Source organism: Cetorhinus maximus, chromosome 25 (assembly GCF_964194155.1).
Source record: "Cetorhinus maximus chromosome 25, sCetMax3.hap1.1, whole genome shotgun sequence".
In the NCBI taxonomy this organism is placed as follows: Eukaryota; Metazoa; Chordata; class Chondrichthyes; order Lamniformes; family Cetorhinidae; genus Cetorhinus; species Cetorhinus maximus.
In genome coordinates, this window is record NC_135903.1 from 16,972,524 (window position 1) to 16,996,629 (window position 24,106).

At 42.3% G+C, this 24,106-nt stretch overlaps 1 protein-coding gene across 1 annotated transcript in view; it reads left to right on the forward strand.

Annotated features, from left to right (window-relative positions):
* Positions 1-14: 14 nt before the first annotated feature.
* The window catches only part of LOC144667935 (uncharacterized), a 42,312-nt gene continuing 18,220 nt past the window's right edge, over positions 15-24,106 (forward strand). The window contains exons 1-5 of the mRNA XM_078529559.1: positions 15-211; positions 10,135-10,309; positions 15,412-15,579; positions 21,747-21,797; positions 23,292-23,361. Of these exons, the coding sequence (XP_078385685.1) occupies positions 10,169-10,309; positions 15,412-15,579; positions 21,747-21,797; positions 23,292-23,361 (430 nt within the window). The 5' untranslated portion in view covers positions 15-211; positions 10,135-10,168. The remainder of the gene's footprint in view (positions 212-10,134; positions 10,310-15,411; positions 15,580-21,746; positions 21,798-23,291; positions 23,362-24,106) is intronic.

The following is a 24,106-nucleotide window of genomic DNA, read 5'->3' on the forward strand; positions in this document are numbered from 1 at the left end:
TGCGGTTCTTTGGCGCTGACGCGGAGCCGAATTTGAAATTCCGAAGCCGAAAAGACAAAGCGAGCGGCCGGAGGGAGAGCGTCCACCGTCCGTGAGGGAGAGGGGGAAAGAGTGGCAAGAGGGAGAGAGAGGACGGCTTTGGTCTGGAAACGGTGACCCCCACCCCCTTCCTCCCCCCCCGCCCCCCCCGGGCGCTTTGTTCCCGGTTCTGGTGAGTGACCGTTTGAATTCAGTTTTAAAATGTCTTCAGCCTCACCTGGAAACGGCCGTTAATCCCCGGGCGGGGCGGATGCAAACCTGACTTTGAGGGGGGGGGGGGGGGGGGGTTATTTGTTTTGGTTAAAGTTGCTTATTTGACTCACTCACTCTTTGCAATTCAGAGTTAAAATGAGTGTTTTGCCCCCTGGGTTACGTTTAAAATATTCAGAGCAGTTAATTCAGTGAAACCTGTCTCTCCCCCCCCCCCCCCCCCTGAAATATTTGGGGGGAGGGGGAGACAGGTTGTCAGGAATTGGAGATTAATCTGCAGGACACTTATCTGCAGGATACTGTTATCTGCAGGATACTGTTGTATGCAAGTCTGGAGAAAGATCATCAGGACATTTAAAAAGATGAAGAACAGAAATACCCTGGAAAAACTCAGCAGGTCTGGCAGCATCGGTGCAGAAGAACACAGTTCTTCTTTCGAGTCCTCATGACCCTTCAACAGAATTAAGTTAAAATAGGAAAGGGGTGAAATATAAGGTGGTTTAAGTTGGGGGTGGGGGTGTTGGGACAAGAAGAGCTAGGTAAAGGGCCAGTGATAGTTGGAGATAACCAAAAGATGTCACATACAAAAGGACAAAGAGGTGTTGAAGGTGGTGATATTAAAGGAATTAGCAGATTCCTTTAGATATCACCCCCTTCAACACCTCTTTATCTAAAGGAATTAGCAGATTCCTTTAGATAATATCACCACCATCAACACCTCTTTGTCCCTTTGTCTGTGACATCTTTTGGTTATCTCCAACTATCACTGGCCCTTTACCTAGCTCTTCCTGTCCCAACACCCCCTCCCCCTTTAAACCAGCTTATATTTCACCCCTTTCCTACTTTTCCTTAGTTCTGTTAAAGGGCCATGAGAATTCGAAACGTCAACTGTGTTCTTCTCCACCGATGCTGCCAGACCTGCTGAGTTTTTCCAGGTATTTCTGTTTTTGTTTGTGTTTTGGATTTCCAGCATCCGCAGTTCTTTGCTTTTATCATTTAAAAAGATTGTTTTTCTTTGTAACTTTCTTCGAACGTTTATCTTTACCGGCTATAACAATATTGAAAATGGGATTTAAAAGAAGCTGGAACAAAAATACCTGGAAAAACTCAGCAGGTCTGTCAGCATCTGTGGAGAGGAGCACAGTTAATGTTGCGAGTCCGTATGACCTTTCAACAGAACTAAGTAAAAATAAAAGAGAGGTGAAATATAAACTGATTTAAGGGGGGGTGGGACAAGTAAACCAGCCTTAAACCCTTAAACCAGCTTATATTTCACCTCTCTTCTATTTTTACTTAGTTCTGTTGAAGGGTCATTCGGACTCGAAACGTTAACTGTGTTCCTCTCCGCAGATGCTGCCAGACCTGCTGAGTTTTTCCAGGTATTTTTGTTTTTGTTTTGGATTTCCAGCGTCCGCAGTTTTTTGCTTTAAAAAAAGCTGCTTGGCTGACCATCATCCAATTGGATAATGAGTCTTTTTGCTTTCCAATTGGCATAGGAAGGCAGTGTGTCACAAGGATGGATGTGTTGGCCGACTAATGGCTGGAGTGTGGGAGGCAAATCATGATGAAACCTCTGGGCATACATTTAATCACAGTTGGCAGCCATACTAGGGGAAACATGCTCTCCACTCCAGAAATTTTTGATTATGACATGCATTTTCCAACATATTAGATATCAATTTAGATACTACTTCAAGATGTGCAGATACTACTTCAAGAAAGAAAGACTTGCATTTACTTAGCACCTTTCATGACCTCAGGATGTCCCAAAGTGTTCTACAGTCAATGAAGTACTTTTGAAGCATAGTCACTGTTGTGATGTAGGAAAAGCAACAGCTGATTTGAAATGGTGACCTGACACCTTTTTAGATCCACCTGAGAGAGCAGGTGGATCTAAAGACAGTAATTTGTACCTTGGATAATGCAGCACCTTCTCAGTCCTGGGCTGGAATGTCAGCCTTGATTTTTGTGCTCAAGTCCGGGAGTGGGACTTGGATCCAGCACCTTCTGATTTCGAGGCAAAAATGCCACCAACTGAGCCATAGCTGACACTCAGAAGGAAATGATATATAACTTTATGAATTTCAGGGTTTTCCCATGAAAATATATATGAATAAAAATAAAGCATAGTATGTGATGGGATGGGAACCTCACGTCCGTGTTGATTATATTTAGTGTATAATAACTACCATCTAGAAGGACGAGGGCAGCAGATAGACGGGAACACCACCACCTGGAACTTCCCCTCCAAGTCACTCACCATCCTGACTTGGAAATATATCACCGTTCCTTCATTGACGCTGGGTCAAAATCCTGGAACTCCCTTCCTAACAGCACTGTGTGGGTGTACCTCCACCACATGGACTGCAGCGGTTCAAGAAGGCAGCTCACCACCACCACCTCAAGGGCAACTAGGATGGCCAATAAATGCTGGCCCAGCCAGCAAAGCCCACACCCCGTGAATGAATAAAAAACAAACCAGAATCCTCATTCATGGCTAATCTCCATTATCATACAGTATTTGACACACAATTTTATAGCTACAGAGCTGCTTGGTTATCTGTTACTTTGATTGAAAGTGTGGAAAAAATCCCTGATTGCTGTATTAAAATTTCTTAATTTGAACCATTTGTATGGGTCATTTACATTATTTTATATGGTAAAGAAATGAGGACTAAACATAAATTAATCTTAATTCATATTTTAACCTCAAATTGTAAAACAATATAGTCTCCACCAGACTCCTAAAGTACCTTGGTTAATACTGTTTGGCTTCAAATTAGTAGAGGTAGAGGCTGGGATTTTCCAGCCCCGTTGCGGGTGGGACCCGCCGCGGGCGAGGCGGTGCCCCAACCAGAAGTCCATTGACTTACAGTGGGGCCGGAAGATCCCGGCGGTGGGAGGGTGCAAAAAATCCCGCCAAGAGTGTCTCAAAACCAGCAACCTGGGGACCGAGACCATTACAGATTTTGGATCTTGCCGGCTTTCAGAGGCTAGGTGATGGTTGTCTTCAGCCTCATGCATGTTGCAACATATCTGTTCCTATGTGCTTATCCCTCCCTTATGAGTCTTATTTGGGCCTAGAGCCTGGCTGTTTGCCTCTGCTATGTTGCCTCTGCTATGTTGCCTCTTTTCATTCTAAAGGTCACATAAGATATAGTTTCCATGGGTGGTTATAGGTGCTGCTTATCTGCTTACAGAGGAAAGTATTGTACAGTATTTTCATTCACCTGTGATACCCACTGCAGGGCACTCGTGGTGAGACTGGCACCATATTGTGACTAAGGTTTGGGTCAGGCTGAGCTGGCCAGGTGGGGTCAAGGGTTGCTCCAACCACTCAGCTCAGGAAATGACAGGCACACGATACTGCATGGAAGCTTGCGTTTTTGTTCTTCATTCCACTACTAGCCAGAGGACACATTTTAAATTTTATTTTCTGCTGTGGGTTTGTGGTTGATTAATTAACTAAAACTAGCAGAATAATACAAATCTTTTGGGGATAGAATGCTTAATAATGTTAATTATTATTATACCAATAATTATTAATAATCTTTAACTTATGCACTTATCTCCATGGGATAGTCTTGCAAGGCTTATTTTTAAAAAAATGCCTGGTTTAAGGACATTGCTGGTTTTCAGATAGCTGGATTTGAGGTACTGTACCTGTAGTCTGGTCAAGAGGGAGCTCTGCACATAAGTTCTTATACACACATACTTAACTTTGTTTCTCTCTGCAAAATTTGAATGTTTTGAGAATATCTGCCCTCCTTGCATTTAAGTAAGCTCTGGATAAGCCTAAAGAATGCCGACTATCCTGAGCACTTTTAAACCAGGTTTGACACTGCATTGGAATTTCACTTCAATGTGGCATGAAACTGTCACCTCCAGGGGATCTCTCACTGTTGTCTTCAGAGTTGGTTTGGAACCTAACTCGATGGTTATTTTTCCATACAGTGATATTAAAGTTGCAAAAATATTACATTCTTTAATTGCTCCTGTCGCTATCATCAGTATTAAACTTGAAACCAACCACTCAATACTTGAGCTAAATATATAATTCAAAATGCACCTTCCACATAGCCAAGTTTAGGTGAACACCATCTGTAATGTACTGTTGGTGGTTTGCAGATTAAAAATAAATATGGTATGAAACTCCTTGTGGTAACATTGCTAATAGTCCAAAATTTGAAAATCTTCTCTATAGATGAGTTTTATGTTAAGAACATAATAACAGCTACTTGTTAACAAAGATACATAAAATGCAAATGCTTGCACACAGGAGTTTATTCGCACCTGAAACAACAACAACAACTTATATTTATGCAGCATTTTTAACATGATAAAATGCCCAAAAACATTTTACAGGAGCGTTATCAAATAAAATTTGACATTGGGACATTTGTGATATTTGGGCAGATGACCAAAAGCTGGTGAAAGAGGCACCCAATAAATTTCATAGAGCATCAAAAAAGAGAAGTAGGGAGGTTTAGAGAAGGAATTTCAGAGCTTAAAACTTCGCAGCTGAAGGCACCAGTGGTGGAGTCATTAAAATCAGGGATGCTCAAGAGGCTAGAATTAGAGGTGCACAGATATCTCGGAGGGTTGTAGAGCTGGAGGAGATTAAAAGCTAGGAAGGGGGAAGGCCGTGGAAGGAATTTAAAACACAGAAGAAAATTTTAAAATTGAGACTTTGCTTAACTGGGAGCCAGCCTAAGTCAGTGAGCACAAGGTTGATGGATAAACAGGACATCATGCGAGTTAGAACATGGAGGTAGAGTTCTGGTTAACCTCAATTTTACGGAGTGTAAAGCATGGGAGGCTTGCCATGCATGCGTAACAAGGGCATGGATGATGGCATCAGCAGCAGATGAGTTGAGTCAGGGATAGAATCGAGCAATGTTCCAGATGTGGAAATAGGCAATCATAGTAATGGCACAAATACGTAGTTAAAAGTTCATCCCGGGGGTCAAATATGACGCCAAGTATGTGAACATTTGGTTCAGCCCTAGCCAGTAACCCAAGAGATGGATGGAGTTGATGGAGAACAGAGTTTGTGGCAGGGACAAAAGACAATGGCTCTCCTCTTCCCACTATTTAGTTGGAGGAAATTCCTAGTTGTGCAATACTGGTTGCCAGATAAGCACTCTAACAATTTAGAGACAATGGCAGAGCTGAGAAAGGTGTTGGTGGAGTTAAGTTGGGTGTCGTCAGCATGCATGTGAAAACTCATGCTATATTTTTGAATGATGGCGCTGAGGGGTCAGCATGTAGGTGGGATATAGGAGGAAACTGAGGATAAATCCTTGGGGGAGACCAGAGGTAACGGCGCAGGACTGGGGAAGGACGTTATGGCATGTGATTCTATGTCTAGGTGAAAAGGTTAATGTTTCACTCCTTCCCAGAATGCTTAACTATCTTTCCCTTTAAAGATGCTGTTTGACCAGTATTCCAGGATTTTCAATTTCTATTTAAATCTCCAGCATTCCCAATTTTTGAATAGGATAGCAATTTTTTGTCACAAAACCTGTAAATGCTATGCAAATATTTATTCAAAGTCTGCCTATTTAAGTAAGTTTCACAACTGAAGCAGCTGATGGCTTTCAGACTTTTTTTTTAACTTGTATTTTTACCTTTGTCTCAGTTGATGTCAAAAGCCTGTAAACCTTGAACGCTGAACACTGCCTGCTGCATTTCATGACTTGGTTTGAAACATGTTGAGAGCCTCTGTATTACTTTTTGGGCATGTGTTCTCATTTTCCCCCACACACACACATTTCAACATTATATGTGGGGGGAGTGTGAAAGGAGAAGCTTGGAGTTTGTGGTTAATAAAGATGAACAGTGTATGTAAGAAATAAGAGCAGGAGTAGACCACAAGGCCCATTAAGCCTGTGCCGCCAGTCAGTAAAGTCATGGCTGATCTTCTGTCTTGACTCCACTTTCCTGCCCATTCCACATATCACTTGATTTCCGGAGAGACCACAACCCTCTGGGATAGAGAATTCCAAAGATTCATGACCCTTTGAGTCTCTCCTCATCTTGTTCCTAAATGATCAACCCTTTATCCTGAGACCTTGTCCCGTGTTCTAGATTCCCCAGCCAGGGGAAACAATCTCTCGGTGTCTATTCAGTCAAACCTCTTGAGAATCTTGTATGTTTCAATGAGATTGCCTCTCATTTGTCTAACTCCAGGGAGTATAGACCCAATTTACTCAGCCTTTCATCACAGAACAACCCATAAACAAATTAACTATTGCAAAGCAGTAATATCACCCTGAGGTTCCACGAAATATATTTCAGCAGCTTATGACCTTTTTTTGGGTGACCACCAATAATGCATATGACAAGAATTGCTATCTCATAAAATTGGCCAAACTGGTTGCTGGGAGCACAGCATGTTTTGATGAAGTTATCAGGATATCATTGCAGGTCACAAAATTAACATCATTGCACTTAAACAAGTAATAAACTGCTTTTAAAAATGCATGCACAAAGTATAGAACTCTATGTAGTTGCAATAACAACAACTTATATTTATATAGCGCCACTGTCTTCAGACTCCTAAGTTATCCTAGCATAATCAGATTCAAGTCAATATAAAATTTATTTTCTAGAGGGTCAGTGAAAAGTTGCCAAAAGGTGCAGCGGCAAATTTCATAACCGGAGGACTTTATTGAGAAATTAAAGCGAGGCACTATAATCAATGTAGTATCAGTTTCACAGAGGTACAAGTGGGGCCATAATGTACTCCCAGTAACCAGTTTGGTCAGTTTTATCATTTATTAGACCTGGTTACAGTCATTACCAGGTGTCACCTAAAATCAGGTGTCTCCTAAAATCAAGTATCACTCAAAATAAACTATTAAAACTTTGATCTGCTTGTTTTATCATATTTCTTTTAAACCCAAGGTGAGATTACTGTTTTGCAATGGTTGTAATTTCTCTGTTTGTGTTCTGAATTTGTGGTAAGCAGAACTCCAAAAGGTTGCATACAATGCAGCTGGAGTTCTGTACATTGGCCTCCCAAATGCAATAAGTACTGAAACTAACTGATGAGAGAGTATTTTTTAGTCTTTTGTTATGAATGCAAGACTTCATCACACAGTTGCATTTTCCTTTAAGGTGAAATAGTGTGTCTTGAAGAGGGGGACAGTGTTCATACTAAACTCTGCCCAGAGGCAGGCCCAGGTGATTTGGTAGACATGGGGTAAGAGGCACAGGCCAAAACCTATAGAAAATCAAATTCCACTTTCACACTTTGACACCAAAGAAAAGTAGCTGGTTTACTAGATACAGAGATACAGAGAGGGACGCAGAAATAGCTGCTGCTGTGAAAAGCAGAGGAAAAAGATTGTTTTGGGTCAGCTGGTTCTCTGTTCAAAGAGATGGGACTTGTTAAGATTTAAGGACAAGGAGTCATTGGACAGTGCCTTCCTGTTGGAAGCCAATACATGGATACACAAGCCTGAGTTGAACAGCTGTCAAAAGACTCACCCAGGTGTGGCGAGGAGAGGGGAGCCTGCTAAAAAGTTGGGAGGAGCATGAGATTTAATCTTCAAGGCTACATATTGGCTGGGAGAGTGGCATAACATACAAATAGTTGTAAAGCATTTTGGTTGTGTTAGTAAGTCTTAGTTTGGTATATTAGTTGTCTGTTAATTAATGTTTAGTCTAAATTGAATTTAGTTTGTTTGTTACAGTAAAAGTCTTAAAACATGAAATCTTATCGAGGGATTCTTTTGGCCGGTCGCTGGGAAGTTCATATTTCTTTTTAGAAGTTATCGGTCTCTAAGGAGATCGGAACACCAAAACATGAATGGTGTTATGTTTGGCCAGCCAGACTTTTTTAAAACTTTAATGGTCTACTTTTTCTCTGGCTTATTTTGAATCTATAGGTGTCGCTATTGCACATCTTTAGCTGCCGTTTTACCACTAATGTTGGATTGATACCCAAGAGAATGATGCACCATTGCTAGAAATGCAGTAAGAGGCAACATAACTAATTTAATAGATGAGACTAACACTTCCAGGGACTGAAAAGTTTAAACGTGAGTTATTGTACTGCACAGAAATATAATGGAGCATGTGTCCAAATAGGGTGTACTGAGTTCAAGAACAAACGGTGGGCTTCATGATTTTTGAGTAAATGTGCAGAAGTAACAATGCCGGTCCTGGATTTGAGCCTGGTACTTCTCGCATTTCAGTCAATGAAACAACCTTAATAATCAGCCCCAAGCTTACATTACAGAATAGTTTGGCCAATGGAATGAGGAATACCTGTACTTACTGTCACAAAAGTATTGTGAAGCTACTTTCACTGCCCAGATTTTGCAGTTGTAATGATAGCAAAACTCTGCCGTCATTACTCTGGAAACTGACAACTTTGGACAAAAGCACAATGAAACATGGAAATCCAGAAGTTGCTGTCAGTGATTCCCCACTCTTCCACATGGTGTGCAGTTGAAGTCTTTGCAGAACTCCTAATGACTGCTGAGCAACCTCTCTAACCTTATAAAACTAATTTTATATTTGTGGACTGTCAAATTTCTCCATTCCATGAGTAAAAATTCCATAATTAAAAAAAAAATTCCATTGTTCCATGCGAATGTCCCAATCTTTCACTTCCTGTGATAATTCTAAAAAGTGAATGACAAAACCTGACTCTTGCTTCCTGAGTTGCTGTCTGTGAGAAGCCTTCAATGCTGCTCCATGACATCACTGTCACTGGACACCAGAGATCCCCTATAGTTGGTACCAGAATCAAATTAATGCCGGGTAAGTGAATTCCACACCACAATGCTCACTAGGTCCTTTGTGGGCAGCGCAAGCACCGTCACTTTGCCACTGATTGCAAAATCCTGGCCATGTTTGGTCCTGTTGACTCCTGGTACATGGGTATTAGAATCACTGGTAACATCAGAATTAAGTTACTTTATTTGCTGGGGCCAATAGCTGGGAAAGCCCGTGCCCCCCCAACGGGGGGCAGAAATTTGCACTTGGTGGGCAGGCAGGCCCCACCGGCTTGGCAGTGGGCGGGCAGCCATACTCCGCTGCCGAAACGGGGCCTGCCGCCATTTTGAGTGGGCGGGCCAATTGAGGCCCGCCCAGCGGCCTGCCTGTCGGGAAGCGCTATGCACTTCCTGTGCGGAGGGGGGAGGGATTCCCCATCTGACAAAGAGCGCACTGCTCCCTGAGACCAAGTGCTGTCTCGGGGAGATTACTGACAGGTAAAAAAAAACATAGAAATAGAAAAATATTAAAATTATTAACATGTCCCCCTCATGTGACAATGTCACATGAGATGGGACATGTTAATAAGAAACACATAAACTTTATGAAACTTCTTTAAAACGGACATGAAACCTCATCCCGCCAGTGGATGAAGTTTCATGTATTATCAGGAGCCCGCTGGGGCTCCTGGCCTGCCCGCCAGCCTTAAGCTTGGACGGGCAGGGCCCTTAACAATCTTAATTAGCCTGTCAATGGCCTCAATTGGCCATTGACAGGTCGGTGGGTGGACAGCTGATTTCGCCGTCCGCCCGCCTTCCTGAAAATTTAAAGGGACCAGGATGACATCGGGGGTTCCTCCCGATGTCATCCTGCGTCATTTTCCCATCGGCGAGTGGGCCCCGCCCCCAAATCGCTGATGGGGAAAATCCTGGCCGGGGGCTTCCTAACCACCAGCAAGTCATCTTTGTTGCCGCTGGCTAGGCAATATCTGGACAACACAAGCCATCAGCACTAGAGTTACATATAAATGGTTTGTAAAGCAGAACTACAACATATTCAGATTAGCTCTTTGATATTCAGCTTCACATGTGTTCACATTTGAATTATTTGATCTGTAAACCTCTGATATTGAGTGGAACTATTTCTTTTCTTTAGAAGAAAATCTTCAAGGATATTTGAACCACTGAAGATGCCACATAGATGTTCAATGCAAGGGTATGAAGATGGCACAGTAAAGAATTGTTTCATTTCTGGCAAGATATTTTACCTGGATCTTCCAAACAATAAGAACACAAAATTCCTGGAGGATGCTGTGAAGAAAAGGGGAGGGGTATGTAAAGTGCTATGAAAAACCCCATTAACCTTTTTATTGCCTGTTTCTTTGTTTTAATATTTTGATCAACTTTCCAAGAACATTTTAACCACCCCTAACAATTTCATTATTATTCATTGAAATAAAAAAATGTGTGTCATACTGCTCCCAGGCAGCTGTGCGGCAGTAGGTTTTGGGCTCACTGGTTGAATAAGGAAGTTGAAAATAATGCAGACACCAAACAGAAATATTTTAAAGTATACTTAATAATTAGTGACTACCAAAGATCATGCAGTAATTAATTATATTTAACCATCAATAAAAAAGACGAGGGCAACTGGTGTTAAAGTACTAAAGTGCAAGGAAAGACTGAAGAGACTTGGACTTTTGAGAGGTGCTGTTACAGAAGTATACAAAATAAATCCAGAACAATCTCAGATTAAGCTAATTAAAGACATTTACAAGTAAAGACATTGAGCAAAAGATAGCTGATAATGTAAAGTGACCGCTTTCTGAAAAATTCCTAAGTATATAATGCTTGGCCAACTGGTCCTGAGAGGACATGGAATGTCATACCTTAAAGGCGTCATGGCTTTCTTCAAATAAAGACACTTGAAAGGGAGATAGGAAAGGTGCAAAAGACTGAACTTCAATCTCACGTGGTTGCGGAGACAAAAGACTGCTTTGCACGTCTCAGCAGACATTCAAAATCCATCTCCTGTTAATTTATATCTCCAGAATGTGTAAATGGTCTAAGATGAAAAGAACAAAAACAAAAATACCTGGAAAAACTCAGCAGGTTTGACAGCATCTGCGGAGAGGAACACAGTTAACGTTTTGAGTCCGTATGACTCTTCAGCAGAACTAAGGAAAAATAGAAAAGAGGTGAAATATAAACTGGTTTAAGGGAGGGATGGGACAGGTAGAGCTGGATAGAGGACCAGTGATAGATGGAGATAACCAAAAGATGTCATAACAAAAGGACAAAGAGGTGTTGAAGGTGGTGATATTATCTAAGGAATGTGATAATAGGTGACATTAAGGGTAGAAAGCAGGACGGGCAAGGTACAGATAGCCCTAGTGGGGGTGGGGTGGGGGGAAGGGATCAAGATAGGCTAAAAGGTAGAGATAAAACAATGGATGGAAATACATTTAAAAATAATGGAAATAGGTGGGAAAAGAAAAATCTATATAAATTATTGGAAAAAAGGGGGATCGGAAAGAGGGTGGGAATGGAGGAGAGAGTTCATGATCTAAAATTGTTGAACTCAATATTCAGTCCGGAAGGCTGTAAAGTGCCTAGTTGGAAGATGAGGTGCTGTTCCTCCAGTTTGCGTTGAGCTTCACTGGAACAATGCAGCAGGCCAAGGATGGACGTGTGGGTATGAGAGTAAGGTGGAGTGTTGAAATGGCAAGCGACAGGGAGGTCTGGGTCATGTTTGCGGACAGACCGAAGCAAAGCGGTCACCCAGTCTGCCTTTGGTCTCTCCAATGTAGAGTAAACCACAATGGGAGCAGCGAATGCAATAGACTAAATTGAGGGAAGTGCAAGTGAAATGCTGCTTCACTTGAAAGGAGTGTTTGGGCCCTTGGACAGTGAGGTGAGGGGAAGTAAAGGGGCAAGTGTTGCACCTTCTGCGGTTGCATGGGAAGGTGCCGTGGGAGGGGATTGAGGTGTAGGGGGTGATGGAAGAGTGGACCAGGGTGTCCCGGAGGGAACGATCCCTGCGGAATGCCGCTGGGGGGGTGAACGGAAGATGTGTTTGGTGGTAGCATCATGCTGGAGTTGGCGGAAATGGCGGAGGATGATCCTTTGAATGCAGAGGCTGGTGGGGTGATAAGTGAGGACAAGGGGGACCCTATCATGGTTCTGGGAGGGAGAGGAAGGTGTGAGGGCGGATGCGCGGGAGATGAGCCGGACACAGTTGAGGGCCCTGTCAACCACCGCGGGTGGAAAACCTCGGTTAAGGAAGAAGGAAGACATGTCAGAGGGACTGTTTTTGAAAGTGGCATCATCAGAACAGAGGCGAAAGAACTGAAAGAATGGGATGGAGTCCTTACAGGAAGCGGGGTGTGAGGAGCTGTAGTCGAGGTAGCTGTGGGAGTCGGTAGGCTTGTAATGAATATTGGTGGACAGTCTATCACCAGAAATTGAGACAGAGAGGTCACGGAAGGGAAGTGTCAGAGGTGGACCATGTGAAAATGCTGGAGGGGTGGAAATTGGAAGCAAAAACTGGTATCTCCGGGACATACAACGCTCCTCGGACTGCTGTTCTTGTCACATCCTGAGATCCACACTCTCCCGTGCATCTGCCCTCACACCTTCCTCTCCCTCCCAGAACCATGATAGGGTCCCCCTTGTCCTCACTTATCACCCCACCAGCCTCTGCATTCAAAGGATCATCCTCCGCCATTTCCGCCAACTTCAGCATGATGCTACCACCAAACACATCTTCCGTTCACCCCCCCAGCGGCATTCCGCAGGGATCGTTCCCTCCGGGACACCCTGGTCCACTCTTCCATCACCCCCTACACCTCAATCTCCTCCCACGGCACCTTCCCATGCAACCGCAGAAGGTGCAACACTTGCCCCTTTACTTCCCCTCTCCTCACTGTCCAAGGGCCCAAACACTCCTTTCAAGTGAAGCAGCATTTCACTTGCACTTCCCTCAATTTAGTCTACTGCATTCGCTGCTCCCAATGTGGTTTCCTCTACATTGGAGAGACCAAACGCAGACTGAGTGACCGCTTTGCGGAACACCTTCGGTCTGTCCGCAAGCATGACCCAGACCCCCCCCCCCACTGTCGCTTGCCATTTCAACACTCCACCCTGCTCTCATGCCCAAATGTCTGTCCTTGGCTTGCTGCATTGTTCCAGTGAAGCTCAATGCAAACTGAAGGAACAGCACCTCATCTTCCGACTAGGCACTTTACAGCCTTCCGGACTGAATATTGAGTTCAACAATTTTAGATCATGAACTCTCTCCTCCATCCCCACCCCCTTTCTGATCCCCCTTCCAATAATTTATATTGTTTTTTCCTTTCCCACCTATTTCCATTATTTTTAAATGTATTTCCATCCATTGTTTTATCTCTACCTTTTAGCCTATCTCGATCCCTTCCCCCCACCCCACCCCCACTAGGGCTATCTGTACCTTGCTCATCCTGCTTTCTACCCTTAATGTCATCAATATTATAACATTCCTTAGATAATATCACCACCTTCAACACCTCTTCGTCCTTTTGTCTATGACATCTTTTGGTTATCTCCATCTATCACTGCCCCTCTATCCAGCTCTACCTGTCCCACCCCTCCCTTAAACCAGTTTATAGTTCACTTTTCTATTTTTCCTTAGTTCGGTTGAAGAGTCATACGGACTCAAAGCGTTAACTGTGTTCCTCTCCGCAGATGCTGTCAGACCTGCTGAGTTTTTCCAGGTATTTTTGTTTTTGTTTTGGATTTCCAGCATCCGCAGTTTTTTGCTTTTATCTTAAGGTGAAAAGAACGTGGACTCTGGACGTGAGTCAGTTTTTTCCCTTCCAGAATACACTGAAAAATCAGTTAAAAAGCTGGTGTGTGACTGTGTGTGACAGCAGTCAGAAGAACGAGTCAATTACGCCCCTGCAGCTTGCAGGTGAAAGATCGATCTCTCTCACGCGCGCTCTCTCTCTCTCTCTCTCTCACGCGCACTCTCTCTCTCTTACACGGGCTCTCTCTCTCTCGCGCGCTTTCTCGCTCTCTGTTACTAGAGGCAAAGCTCAGCAGAAGCCGCAATCTAAAGGAAATAGAACAGCCTTCCAGCCACCCTGCAGAATCAAGTGTCTCCAAACTAACTGCGAAACTGCCAATGTCAGCTCTACCAGAATCACCCAAATTAAGTGGTGACTTTTCAATTCACCTTGTTTTGACCAGCTGAGGGGATTCCTGCTCACCTGGGAGCATAACAAAATTGGGGTCCTGTTTGGGAAGTCAACAAATTGGGTGACCTCGCTGGGAGACCGGTTGTAACAACAATAACACGCTAGTTCTAACTAATGAATTGGAAATTTAACACCAATGACAGCAGGTAATTAACATAGATTGATCACAGTTGCTATATTATGAAAATGTTCCACATAACAGTTCAGTGCCTTCAACAAGAAAGTGAAAAAGGCAAGAAAAGAAATGGACATGGGAAAATCGCTTCAACGTTATGTTCTTATGTGGGAAAAAAGAAGAATTAAGATAGAAATAACTATGAATTAATTTTTCATCCTAACCATTTTTTCCCAGACTATCTAGGTGAGGATTTTTTAAAAATCCAATTAAGATTTGATGTTACAAAGAATAACTACATAAAAGCAAATTATAAATATCTTGGCAGGGGGAGCATTCCACCATAAATGAACTTGTAGTTGTATGATTTTTGAAAAACAATTTTGGGAACACTGTACCATCTCCTACTTTACCTGTTGCAAGTATAAAAAATCTGGAGCAAGAAGCTTTGATATTTGTTCACATTATCAATCCTGAACACCGTGGTTGAAGGACTGAAACATGTAACTTCCTCAATCACAAAGCAAGTTTGTCCAGCAGGTAACTGAGAATACAAACCAGGCAGTGACAAGGTGTGTTACCTGGTCTGTTAAATTAGCTTGAATTATTGAAATTAGTAGCACGGGAGCCGAAATTCGAATCAGTGCCAATGTGGGTAGGGGTAGGGAGGTAAGAAAAAGCTTTTCAGTATTGTTATTCAGTGACTTACTGACAAATCTATCTACAAATGTTGAGTGATGTGATCCCAAAAGTGCTCTTTAAAATATTTAAATCTCCTCTTCTTTCTTGAAGGCACTGGCTTGCTGAGATTCAACTCCATGAGCACCAGTTGCTTTCCACTATCTCATCTGTCATTGAGATATCTTCACTGAGTCTAATAAATGGGGAGTATAGTGCAGTATTTTTTTATCTTTCTGTAAAGGAATGTTCAGAACAAATGTAAAGTCATTTATCTGGACATTTTTCTGCATTTTGTGGGAAATTATATTCAATAATGAACAATGTTTTTGTTTTATATATGGTTACGAATTTGTAGTTCACATTTTTCCTTCTAACATGGGTGTTTTTTTTCTTTGAATTTCAGACAATAGAAAGTTTTCTCAGTAAAGAAGTGAATTACGTGATTTCCAACAGCAAGGAGGCAAAGCTTGGAAGTAAATCAGTCAATTTGGCACCTGTTCCAAACAGGGAATACTTGAAAAACAACCAAGCTGGTACCCCTCAGTCTGTCAATCCGAGAGATGGCCAGATGGTAAGTGAGCAAGCCAGCGGGAATGGTTTTTGCATATGTATGTTTTGTTGTTCCATAAAATAAAAATTGTAATTTGATGTTGCTCACTGGGCCAAGACTCATGTTTTAGATCCATCTGGTGCTAATTAAAGTAATTTGCAATTCTTTGGGCTGAGTTTATAGCTCAGGCAACAGATTAGGTGATCGGAATTAAGATGAATTTTTGTGTTCTGTAGGTACTTAAATCATGAGTGAACTAGCTGATAACTGCACCCCCATATTGATAACGGAGATGAGAAATTTCTGTCATTTGGCAGATTTCTGACATTTGGATTTTGGAACTCTGCCATTCTAAATATGTCTCCCACCTCCACCATCTCCATAGTCCAATCGGGGCTGAACAATTGAAGCATTGGTGAGAGCAGGAGCATAATGCAGAGTTGTGATTGGAGGAGCAGCGAGCGTGGGAGAGAAAAATATGAGCAGCTGCTCCTCCAATCACAGATTCTGTCTGTCCCACTCTCGCTGCTCCAGCTCCTCCAATCAGGTTCCCTCCCTCCTGCTCTTGCTGTTCCAGAGATAGAATCTCTCATAGGAGGAACAGCAAGGGCAGGAGGGTGGGATCCTGTGATTGGAGGTCGAAGAGCAGTTATTCTGGCCAATCCTGCTGCCGCCAAGCAGGAAGCGTTTGGCTGCACTGTCACCAATCACTTTCACCAGATGCTCGACAACCAGTGTGACATGTTTGACATCCTCTGCAACACTGAAGACAAAGAAGCTGAAAAAGAAAAACGAGGCAGCCCGAAACGCAAAGTGGGGCTGGGAGTTGGGCCTCTGGCAGCTACTCAGCCCCCATTGCCTCCGATGAGGCCAGGGAGGAGAGAGTCTTAGAAAGCCCAGAAAATCCCTGCCAGTAACGAGGCCAGGAGTAGTCCTGGGAAGCCACCTTTACCGAGAATGTCTTTGTGTGGCAGTCAGTGGAGAGAAGGTCCACCCCCTACCCCCAGCTTACTGCTCGGGGGGGAGGGGTTGTTTATAAAAACCACAGTTATTGTTTAAAATACCGCCCGGGATGAGTGTGTTTGCTTGGCTTTGCTCTACAAAGCCCAGGCTGTGGACAGGGACAGGAGCAGGCAGGCAGGGTACTGGTAAGTGAAACTTTTATTTTGTTTTGAAAGGTGTCTTGGTTGTATCGACCAGGAGCATGCATGTAACTCAGATTTACTTTCTATGGAAACATTAAACATCAAAATATGGTGTGTGTAAGGTGCAGCATTCAGTGACAATCTGCAAAATATGGAATGAGAGGGGTTGGGGTGGGGATCTGTACCACATTGGGGTGGAGTTCTGTACCTGGCTGGCCCAGCTCTAAATGTGCTGTTCTGTCTGTGTTTGAGAGTTGGAATCTGGCCTGGGATTATCCTGGCAACACCTGGGGACCCTTCTCTCGGTTGGAGGCGGTCCCGTCTTTTGAGCACAGGACCAAGATTGGCCTTGTTATATTTAAATTGTAAGTGAGGAATGATATACTGTTGGGGAATATGGCTAGCTTCATCCCCATGGTGTTGTATCAAGCTGGCATTGAATGTGTTGATTCTTGGCTGCAGCATAGTTTCGCTGAATCTGTCAAGATCAGTCAGTTCACGAATCGAACCTGGGAACTTCCTGACTTGAGGCTAGTGGATAGTTTGCTAGGCTTTCAGGATCTTGACTATTATCTTTAAGTAAATAAACCTGTGGAGGTGGTGGATGGGGCAGCAATGACAAATGAGAAAAGAAATAATTAAGTCTTGCAGAAATTCATTTGATCTGCTATTAGCTTATGTAAACTGCTTCTTATGCCTGTCCGATTTGTGTTTCATTGGGTCAAAAACTGGTCGTTGGAATTTGGGATGAATCTGATCTTAGCTTGTTATTGTAATTTAAGAATTGTGTTTGGAATCCAAATTCAAGAGAAAATACCAATGGTATCCTGAACTCATGTTAACTGCTTTGAATGACTGGGTCTGAATCACCTGGTCTTCATAAGTCTTCATAAATGATGAGCAGAAACTTTTCAGATGGCAACCTTTGCTCATGGGTGATGACACCTCACCCCCTTGCTGAAGCTTCCCTGCCTATGACATATATAATCCAGCAAGCTCATGTTCTGTTGTTAGTATGGACTTCATCCTGTAATAACTATGAAAAGCTGAAATGCTGGAGGTCACTTTGGTGATCTTATACAAATACATTTGGCCCACGGTCTTGACAGTAATAGAAGGTAAACAAATGTTTCTACTACTTGAAATCTAAAAATGTCACCTATTTTAAATGGCCTAGAAGCATTTGCACTTCACTACAGATCATAAAAAGTGTTATAATTTTCTGCCCCCTCACACTGTAGTGACTTTGCTGCTTTGTGCTATAATGTAAACATGATTCCTTGTCACACAAAATTTTCAGACATTTTTGTCTTCGGCCACTCTCGTCCCTGTATCAACCACCAACTGCATTGTAAATTGTTGTTTGGGTGTTTCCTCAAATGGAGTGTTGTCCGGGCCATTCCTTCTGCTACTTCAGGTTTACATGGGAGCAATTTGCCTGATAATTGAATTGGCTGCAGTTATTCTATGATTCAAGATAGAGGAATCCAGTTAACTTAAATCAGAAAAACTCAGGTTACCTCAGTAGAGAAGTGACTGATTTGTTCAAAATTGTTTTGCCTTGTTTCAGGTAATTTGTATACTTTAAGAATTGAAAGTATCAAATATGCTAAAGGAAAATTTCTCAATTTTGCTATGTTTAGTCATAGCTGACAGATATTTTCAGGTTTAAAAAATTCATATGATTAAAATATCCAGAGCCTTACTTGAAAACTAGGCTAAAGTTTTGAAGCTGACCGCAATGGCATTTATTCCCAGACCCTCCACTTTTGTCCCTGACCCCCCCCTTCTCCCAAAAGATTGACCAATGCTAGAGTTTAATCCCATGGATACTATTCTTCCCAGTCACTCATTTTTCATGTGATTGTCAGCATTAAATGTCAGTAGGCTTTTTGACTGTGAAAATCATTACCATTAAACCTGTTCCTGCTAATGTGCTCAAACACTAAGTGTAGTTAGTTCAGTCTCTGAAATTGAACCTTTTCCTCCTCTTTAGCCTAGTGGTGTTATAGCTAAGTGTAGTTTCTCAGTTCTAGAATATTAGTACTGGCTTCATGGCTTTTAAAATAGCATGTGCTACCATTTCAAGATTTCCTCCTGGAACTAGATATTATTGTGCTATGAAGTGATTGTGCAAGTAATTTATTTTCTAGTAATGTTGCACCTGATGTGTTCCCCTGATTGTTTAACTGGGTAACAAGTAAAGTGACGGGTGCCAAGTAGTAGGAGCCAGTTCTGACATCTACTAGTAGTTATTTTCACACTTCAATGACATTCAACAACATCAACTTTTATTTATAAAATGCCTTTAATGCAGAAAAATGTCCCAAGCCCCTTCATAGCAGCGCTAAAGAACAGCATTTGACACCAAGCCACATTAGGAGATATTATGGCATTTGACCAAAGCTCAGTCAAAGAAGTAAGTTTTAAGGAACATCTTCAAGAAGAAAAGACAGGCAGATAGGTGTTTGGACAGAATTGCAGAGCTTAGGCCTTAATAGTTGAAAGCAATGGTGGAGCAATTAAAATCAGAGGCATTGAAGAGGCCAGAGTTGGAGGAATACAGAGATCGTGGCGGGTTCTAGTCTGAAGGAGATTACAGAACAGGGATGGAGGGAGGGATATGAAAACAAGAATGGCCATTTTAAACTTCTGGCATTGCTTAACCAGGGGCCAGTGTATGTCAGCCAGTAGTGGAGTGAGGCACAAATGGAATTTGGTGTAAGTTAAGACATGGAGAGCAGAGTTTTGGATGACTTTAGGTTTATGGAGGGTAGAACGTGGGAGGCAGTCAGGCGTGCATTGGAACAGCCAAGTCTAGAGGTGACAAAGTCATGGATGAGGGTTTCTGCAGTGGATAGGCTGGGGCAGTCAGGTGATGTTACAAAGGTGGCGATGGGTGGTCTTAGTGATGGTGCGAACTTGTGGTTGGAAACCCACCTTAAGGCCAAAAATGACACCACGGTTAAAAAGGTCTTGTTCAGCCTCAGAAGTTGCCAGGGAGCGGGATGGAGTCTGTGGCTAAGGAATGGAGTTTGTTGTGGGGATCAAAGATAATGGCTTTGATCTTCCCAATATTTAACTGAGGAGATTTTTGCTCTTTCAGTACTGGATGTCAGACAAGCATTCCTATAGTTTAGAGACAGCAGAGAGGTTGGGAGAGGCGCTGATGAAGTGTCAGCGTTACAGTTGTGGAAACTGACGTGTTTGGGCGATAACACCGAGGGGCAACATGTAGGTGAGAAATAGGAAGGAGCCAAGGGCCAACCAGAGATGGCAGTGCAAGAATGAGAATAGAAACCATTGCAGGTGATACGCTGGGTACAATTGAATAGATAGAAACAGAAGGAACCATGTGAGTGTGATTCCACCCAGCTGGATGTTGGTTGGAGGAGGATGGTTTGGCAACTGTATCAAAGGCTACTGGCTGAGAAGGGATGGTTTAGTTTTGTTGTAGTCACATAGGATGTCACGCATGACACTGGTAAGAGCCATTTGAAAAGTGGTGGGGTGAAAACCAAATTGGAGGAATCCAAACATGGAGTTTCAGGAAAGTTGGGCACAGATTTGGGAGGTGAAAACAAGTTCAAGTAATTCAGAGAGGAAAGAGAGGTTGGAGAGGGGGCTGTAGTTTGCAAGGACGGAGAAATCCAGGCTTGTTGTTTTGAGGAGTACAGTGATAAAGGCAGATTTGAAGGAGAGGAGGACAATACCCAAGGAGAGAGTACCATTAACAATATCAGCCAACATGGGAACCAGAAAAGGAAGTTGGGTGGCCAGTAGTTTATTTGGGAATAGGATCAAGGAAGCAGAAAGTGGGTCTGATGGACAAGATGAGCTTGGAAAGGGCATGAGGGAAGATAGGAGATAAACTTGATAAAAAGCAAGTTTTGGACTGGGGAGGTAATTTTGGTTGGTGAACTAAGAGAAGGGAGAGAAGTGGCAAAGGCAGCTGATCAGATGGTCTCAATTTTAATGATAAAGAAGTGAACGAGTTCCTCGAATTTGTCGGCGATAGGATGGAGGAGATGGGTGAGGAGTTGAAGCAGGTACTTTGCAGTAAGAAGAGAAGCCTGGAATTACCTTCCTGGACTAGGGAGCAGTTTTGGCAGATGCGAACAGGACCTGATGGGGTTCTTCGTGGTCCAGTCCGATCTGGCAGTGAATGACTAAACCAGTTCTCAGCAATATCCGTTCAAGTCTGTTTTCCATGACTTAAGAGAGCAGTGATGAGGGCTGAACTGGAAACAGCCAGAGTGAGAGAGAGTAATTGTCTTCATGGGGATTAGGGCATCAAAGGTAGAGATGAGGGTGTAGTTGAGCAGACAGCTGAAGCTAGTAAAAGGTGGGCTAAAGGCTTGACAGATAGGATTTCGAAAGTGCAGTTGTAAGTGAATTGGGAGAGTTTTTTCCAGGGATGGACACAAAAGGAAGTAGCATTGGGATGGGAGAGGAGAGTGTGGGTAGCGAGTGATGCATAGAGATGGTTGGAAATCACCCTATCTGTGATTGACACAATGGGAATAGCGATGGCAAGGTCAAGAAGGTGGCCCATGAATATGGATTGGGTAGTTTATTCGGAGACAGAGATTAAGGAGGATAGGAAGGAAGTCAAGTCAGTGAGGCATGAACATGATGAACTGAGTTGGAGGTTGAAATCAAGTATGTGACGTCATTCGATGCCAAGGCTGAGGGAGGAAAGCACTGAAGAAATCTCATTGAGATCATTTTTATAATAGTGGGTGAATGGTAGGGAAGAAGGGTTTCAAATGAGAGTCAAAAGAAGACAACGAGGTGAGATGCTGAAAGGAAGAGAGAGTACCAGAGGAGTTGGGGAACCAAGGTGTGACTTGGCGATAAGAAATATTACCGACAGGTGGTGAAAGGTATAGCCAGGCAGCAAGGCTTAATTTAGAGGGAAGGCGTCATCACTCCTCAGTCAGGTTTCTGTTAAGGAAGTTCATCCTTCCAGCAGTTTGCTGTTCTGAAATATTACTCTGGTGTTTGTAACTAATCTTTCTTTGTAACTAATCTTTCTTTCAGATGCAGATCAGCAGGGGAAAGCGACTACTTGAAACAGTGATCAGGAACAATGTAAGAAATTATTTTGTCAATATTCAATAAATTGTTAAAGCCAGATATTAGAACATTCCCACTTAATCTGCAAAAACTGTTTGTGGTTTAGTGGATGAGTTCTGATACCGAGCATTCTAAACTGAAAGGCCCCAAATTCGATCTTTGGCCTGTTGAGTTAGCTGATTTCAGCTGGTTTAGCAGAAAGATATGATGTTTGACCTTTCGGTATACAGAAGACAAATATCAGCCAGATTCCTGTTCTGCTTACTATCTAGAGACTCCCGTGTGATCTAATATGGCTGGAACTCTGCTCGGGAACTTCTACATTATGGGGAGCCATCTAATTTGCATTGAGTCATGAGTCTAATGAACCTAGTACACAAGTTGTGTTCAGGCTGCTAGTCTCCTTTGTGTTCTCTGTCTTGCTGGTTGTATCCTTGGATATGACTGTACCACTGTCTTGTTTAGAGCCTTAATCATCCCTGGTATGTGCTATACCCCTTTAGCTATATTTCCTATGATCCAATTAATTTTTCTTACTGCTGCCCACGCACAGCTGTTAGTTTCATTGAGCTATCAATCAATTCCTCCAGATCTCTTTCTCTTGTCCTGTAGTCTAGAGCTTTAAATTTACATTCCCACTGTTTCTCTTCTCTTTTCTCATAATCTTGCATTTGTCCACAGTAACTGCAACTTTGAAGAAAAATTAGAGAATCTCAAAAACAGGAGTTAAGTAGGGGGGACCCCATCAAGGTATTTAAAATAAAATAAATGATATAAAGTAAGCACAGATTATTACTTCAATGTAGGCAAGAAAAGTAGGACTAAACGATGTGAATGAATGAAAAATAAGTTGGAAAATAGTTATCTTCCTCTTTTTCCCAAGAATGGCAAAACATTTGAAATAATCTGCCTGGTAGAGTTCTCAAACATTTAAGGATTTTCAAAAAAAAAACAATTAATACAAAGGTCAAAGAATTTGGGCAGTAAAGGGATGAGCTTCATTGGGCTAATTGGTCTTTTCCTTTACTTTTACTACGTGCTTAAATCTTAAGACTGCTAATTTTTCACAAGATTATAAGGATAAGTACAAAATTAGAATGTTCTTGTCATTTCTTTACAGAATTGCTCTGAAGAGGTGAAGCCATCTGTTATTTCATGTAATTGATTAAACTTGAATTTGACAGTTTTGCTAATATACTGGCTAGATTATTGAAGGGAGATATAGTTGGTTCTATCAACATAGCAAAAATTTACTTGTGTTTTGACAAATGCAAGGTTATTAGAAAAGAGAAGAGAAATAAACAGTGGGAATGTAAACTAAAAGCTCTAAACTACAGGCCGAGAGAGAGATCTGGAAGCATTGATGGATAGCTTAATGAAACTGACAGCTGTGTGTGGGCTGCAGTGAGAAAAATTAATTGAATCAGAGGATGTATAGCCAGAGGAATATAGCATATACCAAATGATTTTCAACTGCAAAATGCCCTCTAATTTTTTTTTCTCTGACAGGAATGTGGTGGTGGTAACAGTATTTTGGCCAATGCGCGTTCCTGGGGAGTGAAAATCCTACATCTTGATGGTATCCTTTCTCGTTGTGTGTGTTTTACACTATTGACTGTATAATTTAATACATTTTAAATTTAAAATTTGCATAGTTAATTAGTACCAGAAAGATTTGCAAATTGCACAAACTCCACTATCATCCTGTACTTGTCAATCTGTGATAGCATAAAGCTACCACTGTGTGGCAAAGGCAATGCGTGTATATGTAAAGTCTTCCATGTCTAAACGTGAAGCTGATGAAAACCTGAATCCCAAAAGAGCTGCAATGGCTGCCAGAAGCTAAAATATTAGGAAAAATAACTTGTCACTGAAGGAAAACCGCAACTTGTCAGCAAACACTAAATAATGTTTTGTGGCTTTGTTGCTGAAATTGTATAATCAATTTTGTAAAATAGTCAAACATGGGGCAAATTATTTCTCCCTTAGTTGCCCTAAATGCAGCACTGGCCTTGATCCCTATGTAATGTATACATACACTTTTATATGCACAAATATGTTTTAGTATTTTTTTATTATTTGTCCTTAGGATATAGGTGCTTCTAGTGAGGCCAGAGTTTACTGCTATCCCTAGTTACCCTTAAGAAAGGGGTGGCGAATTGCCTTCTTGAACCACTGTAGTTAATGTGATGAAGGTTTTTGCACAATACTGTTAAGCAGAGTGTTCCAGGATTTTTACCCAGCAACTATGAAGGATCTGTGATATATGTCCAAGTCAGAATAGTGTGTGTCTTGGAGGTTAATTTGTAGGTGATGGGGTGCCA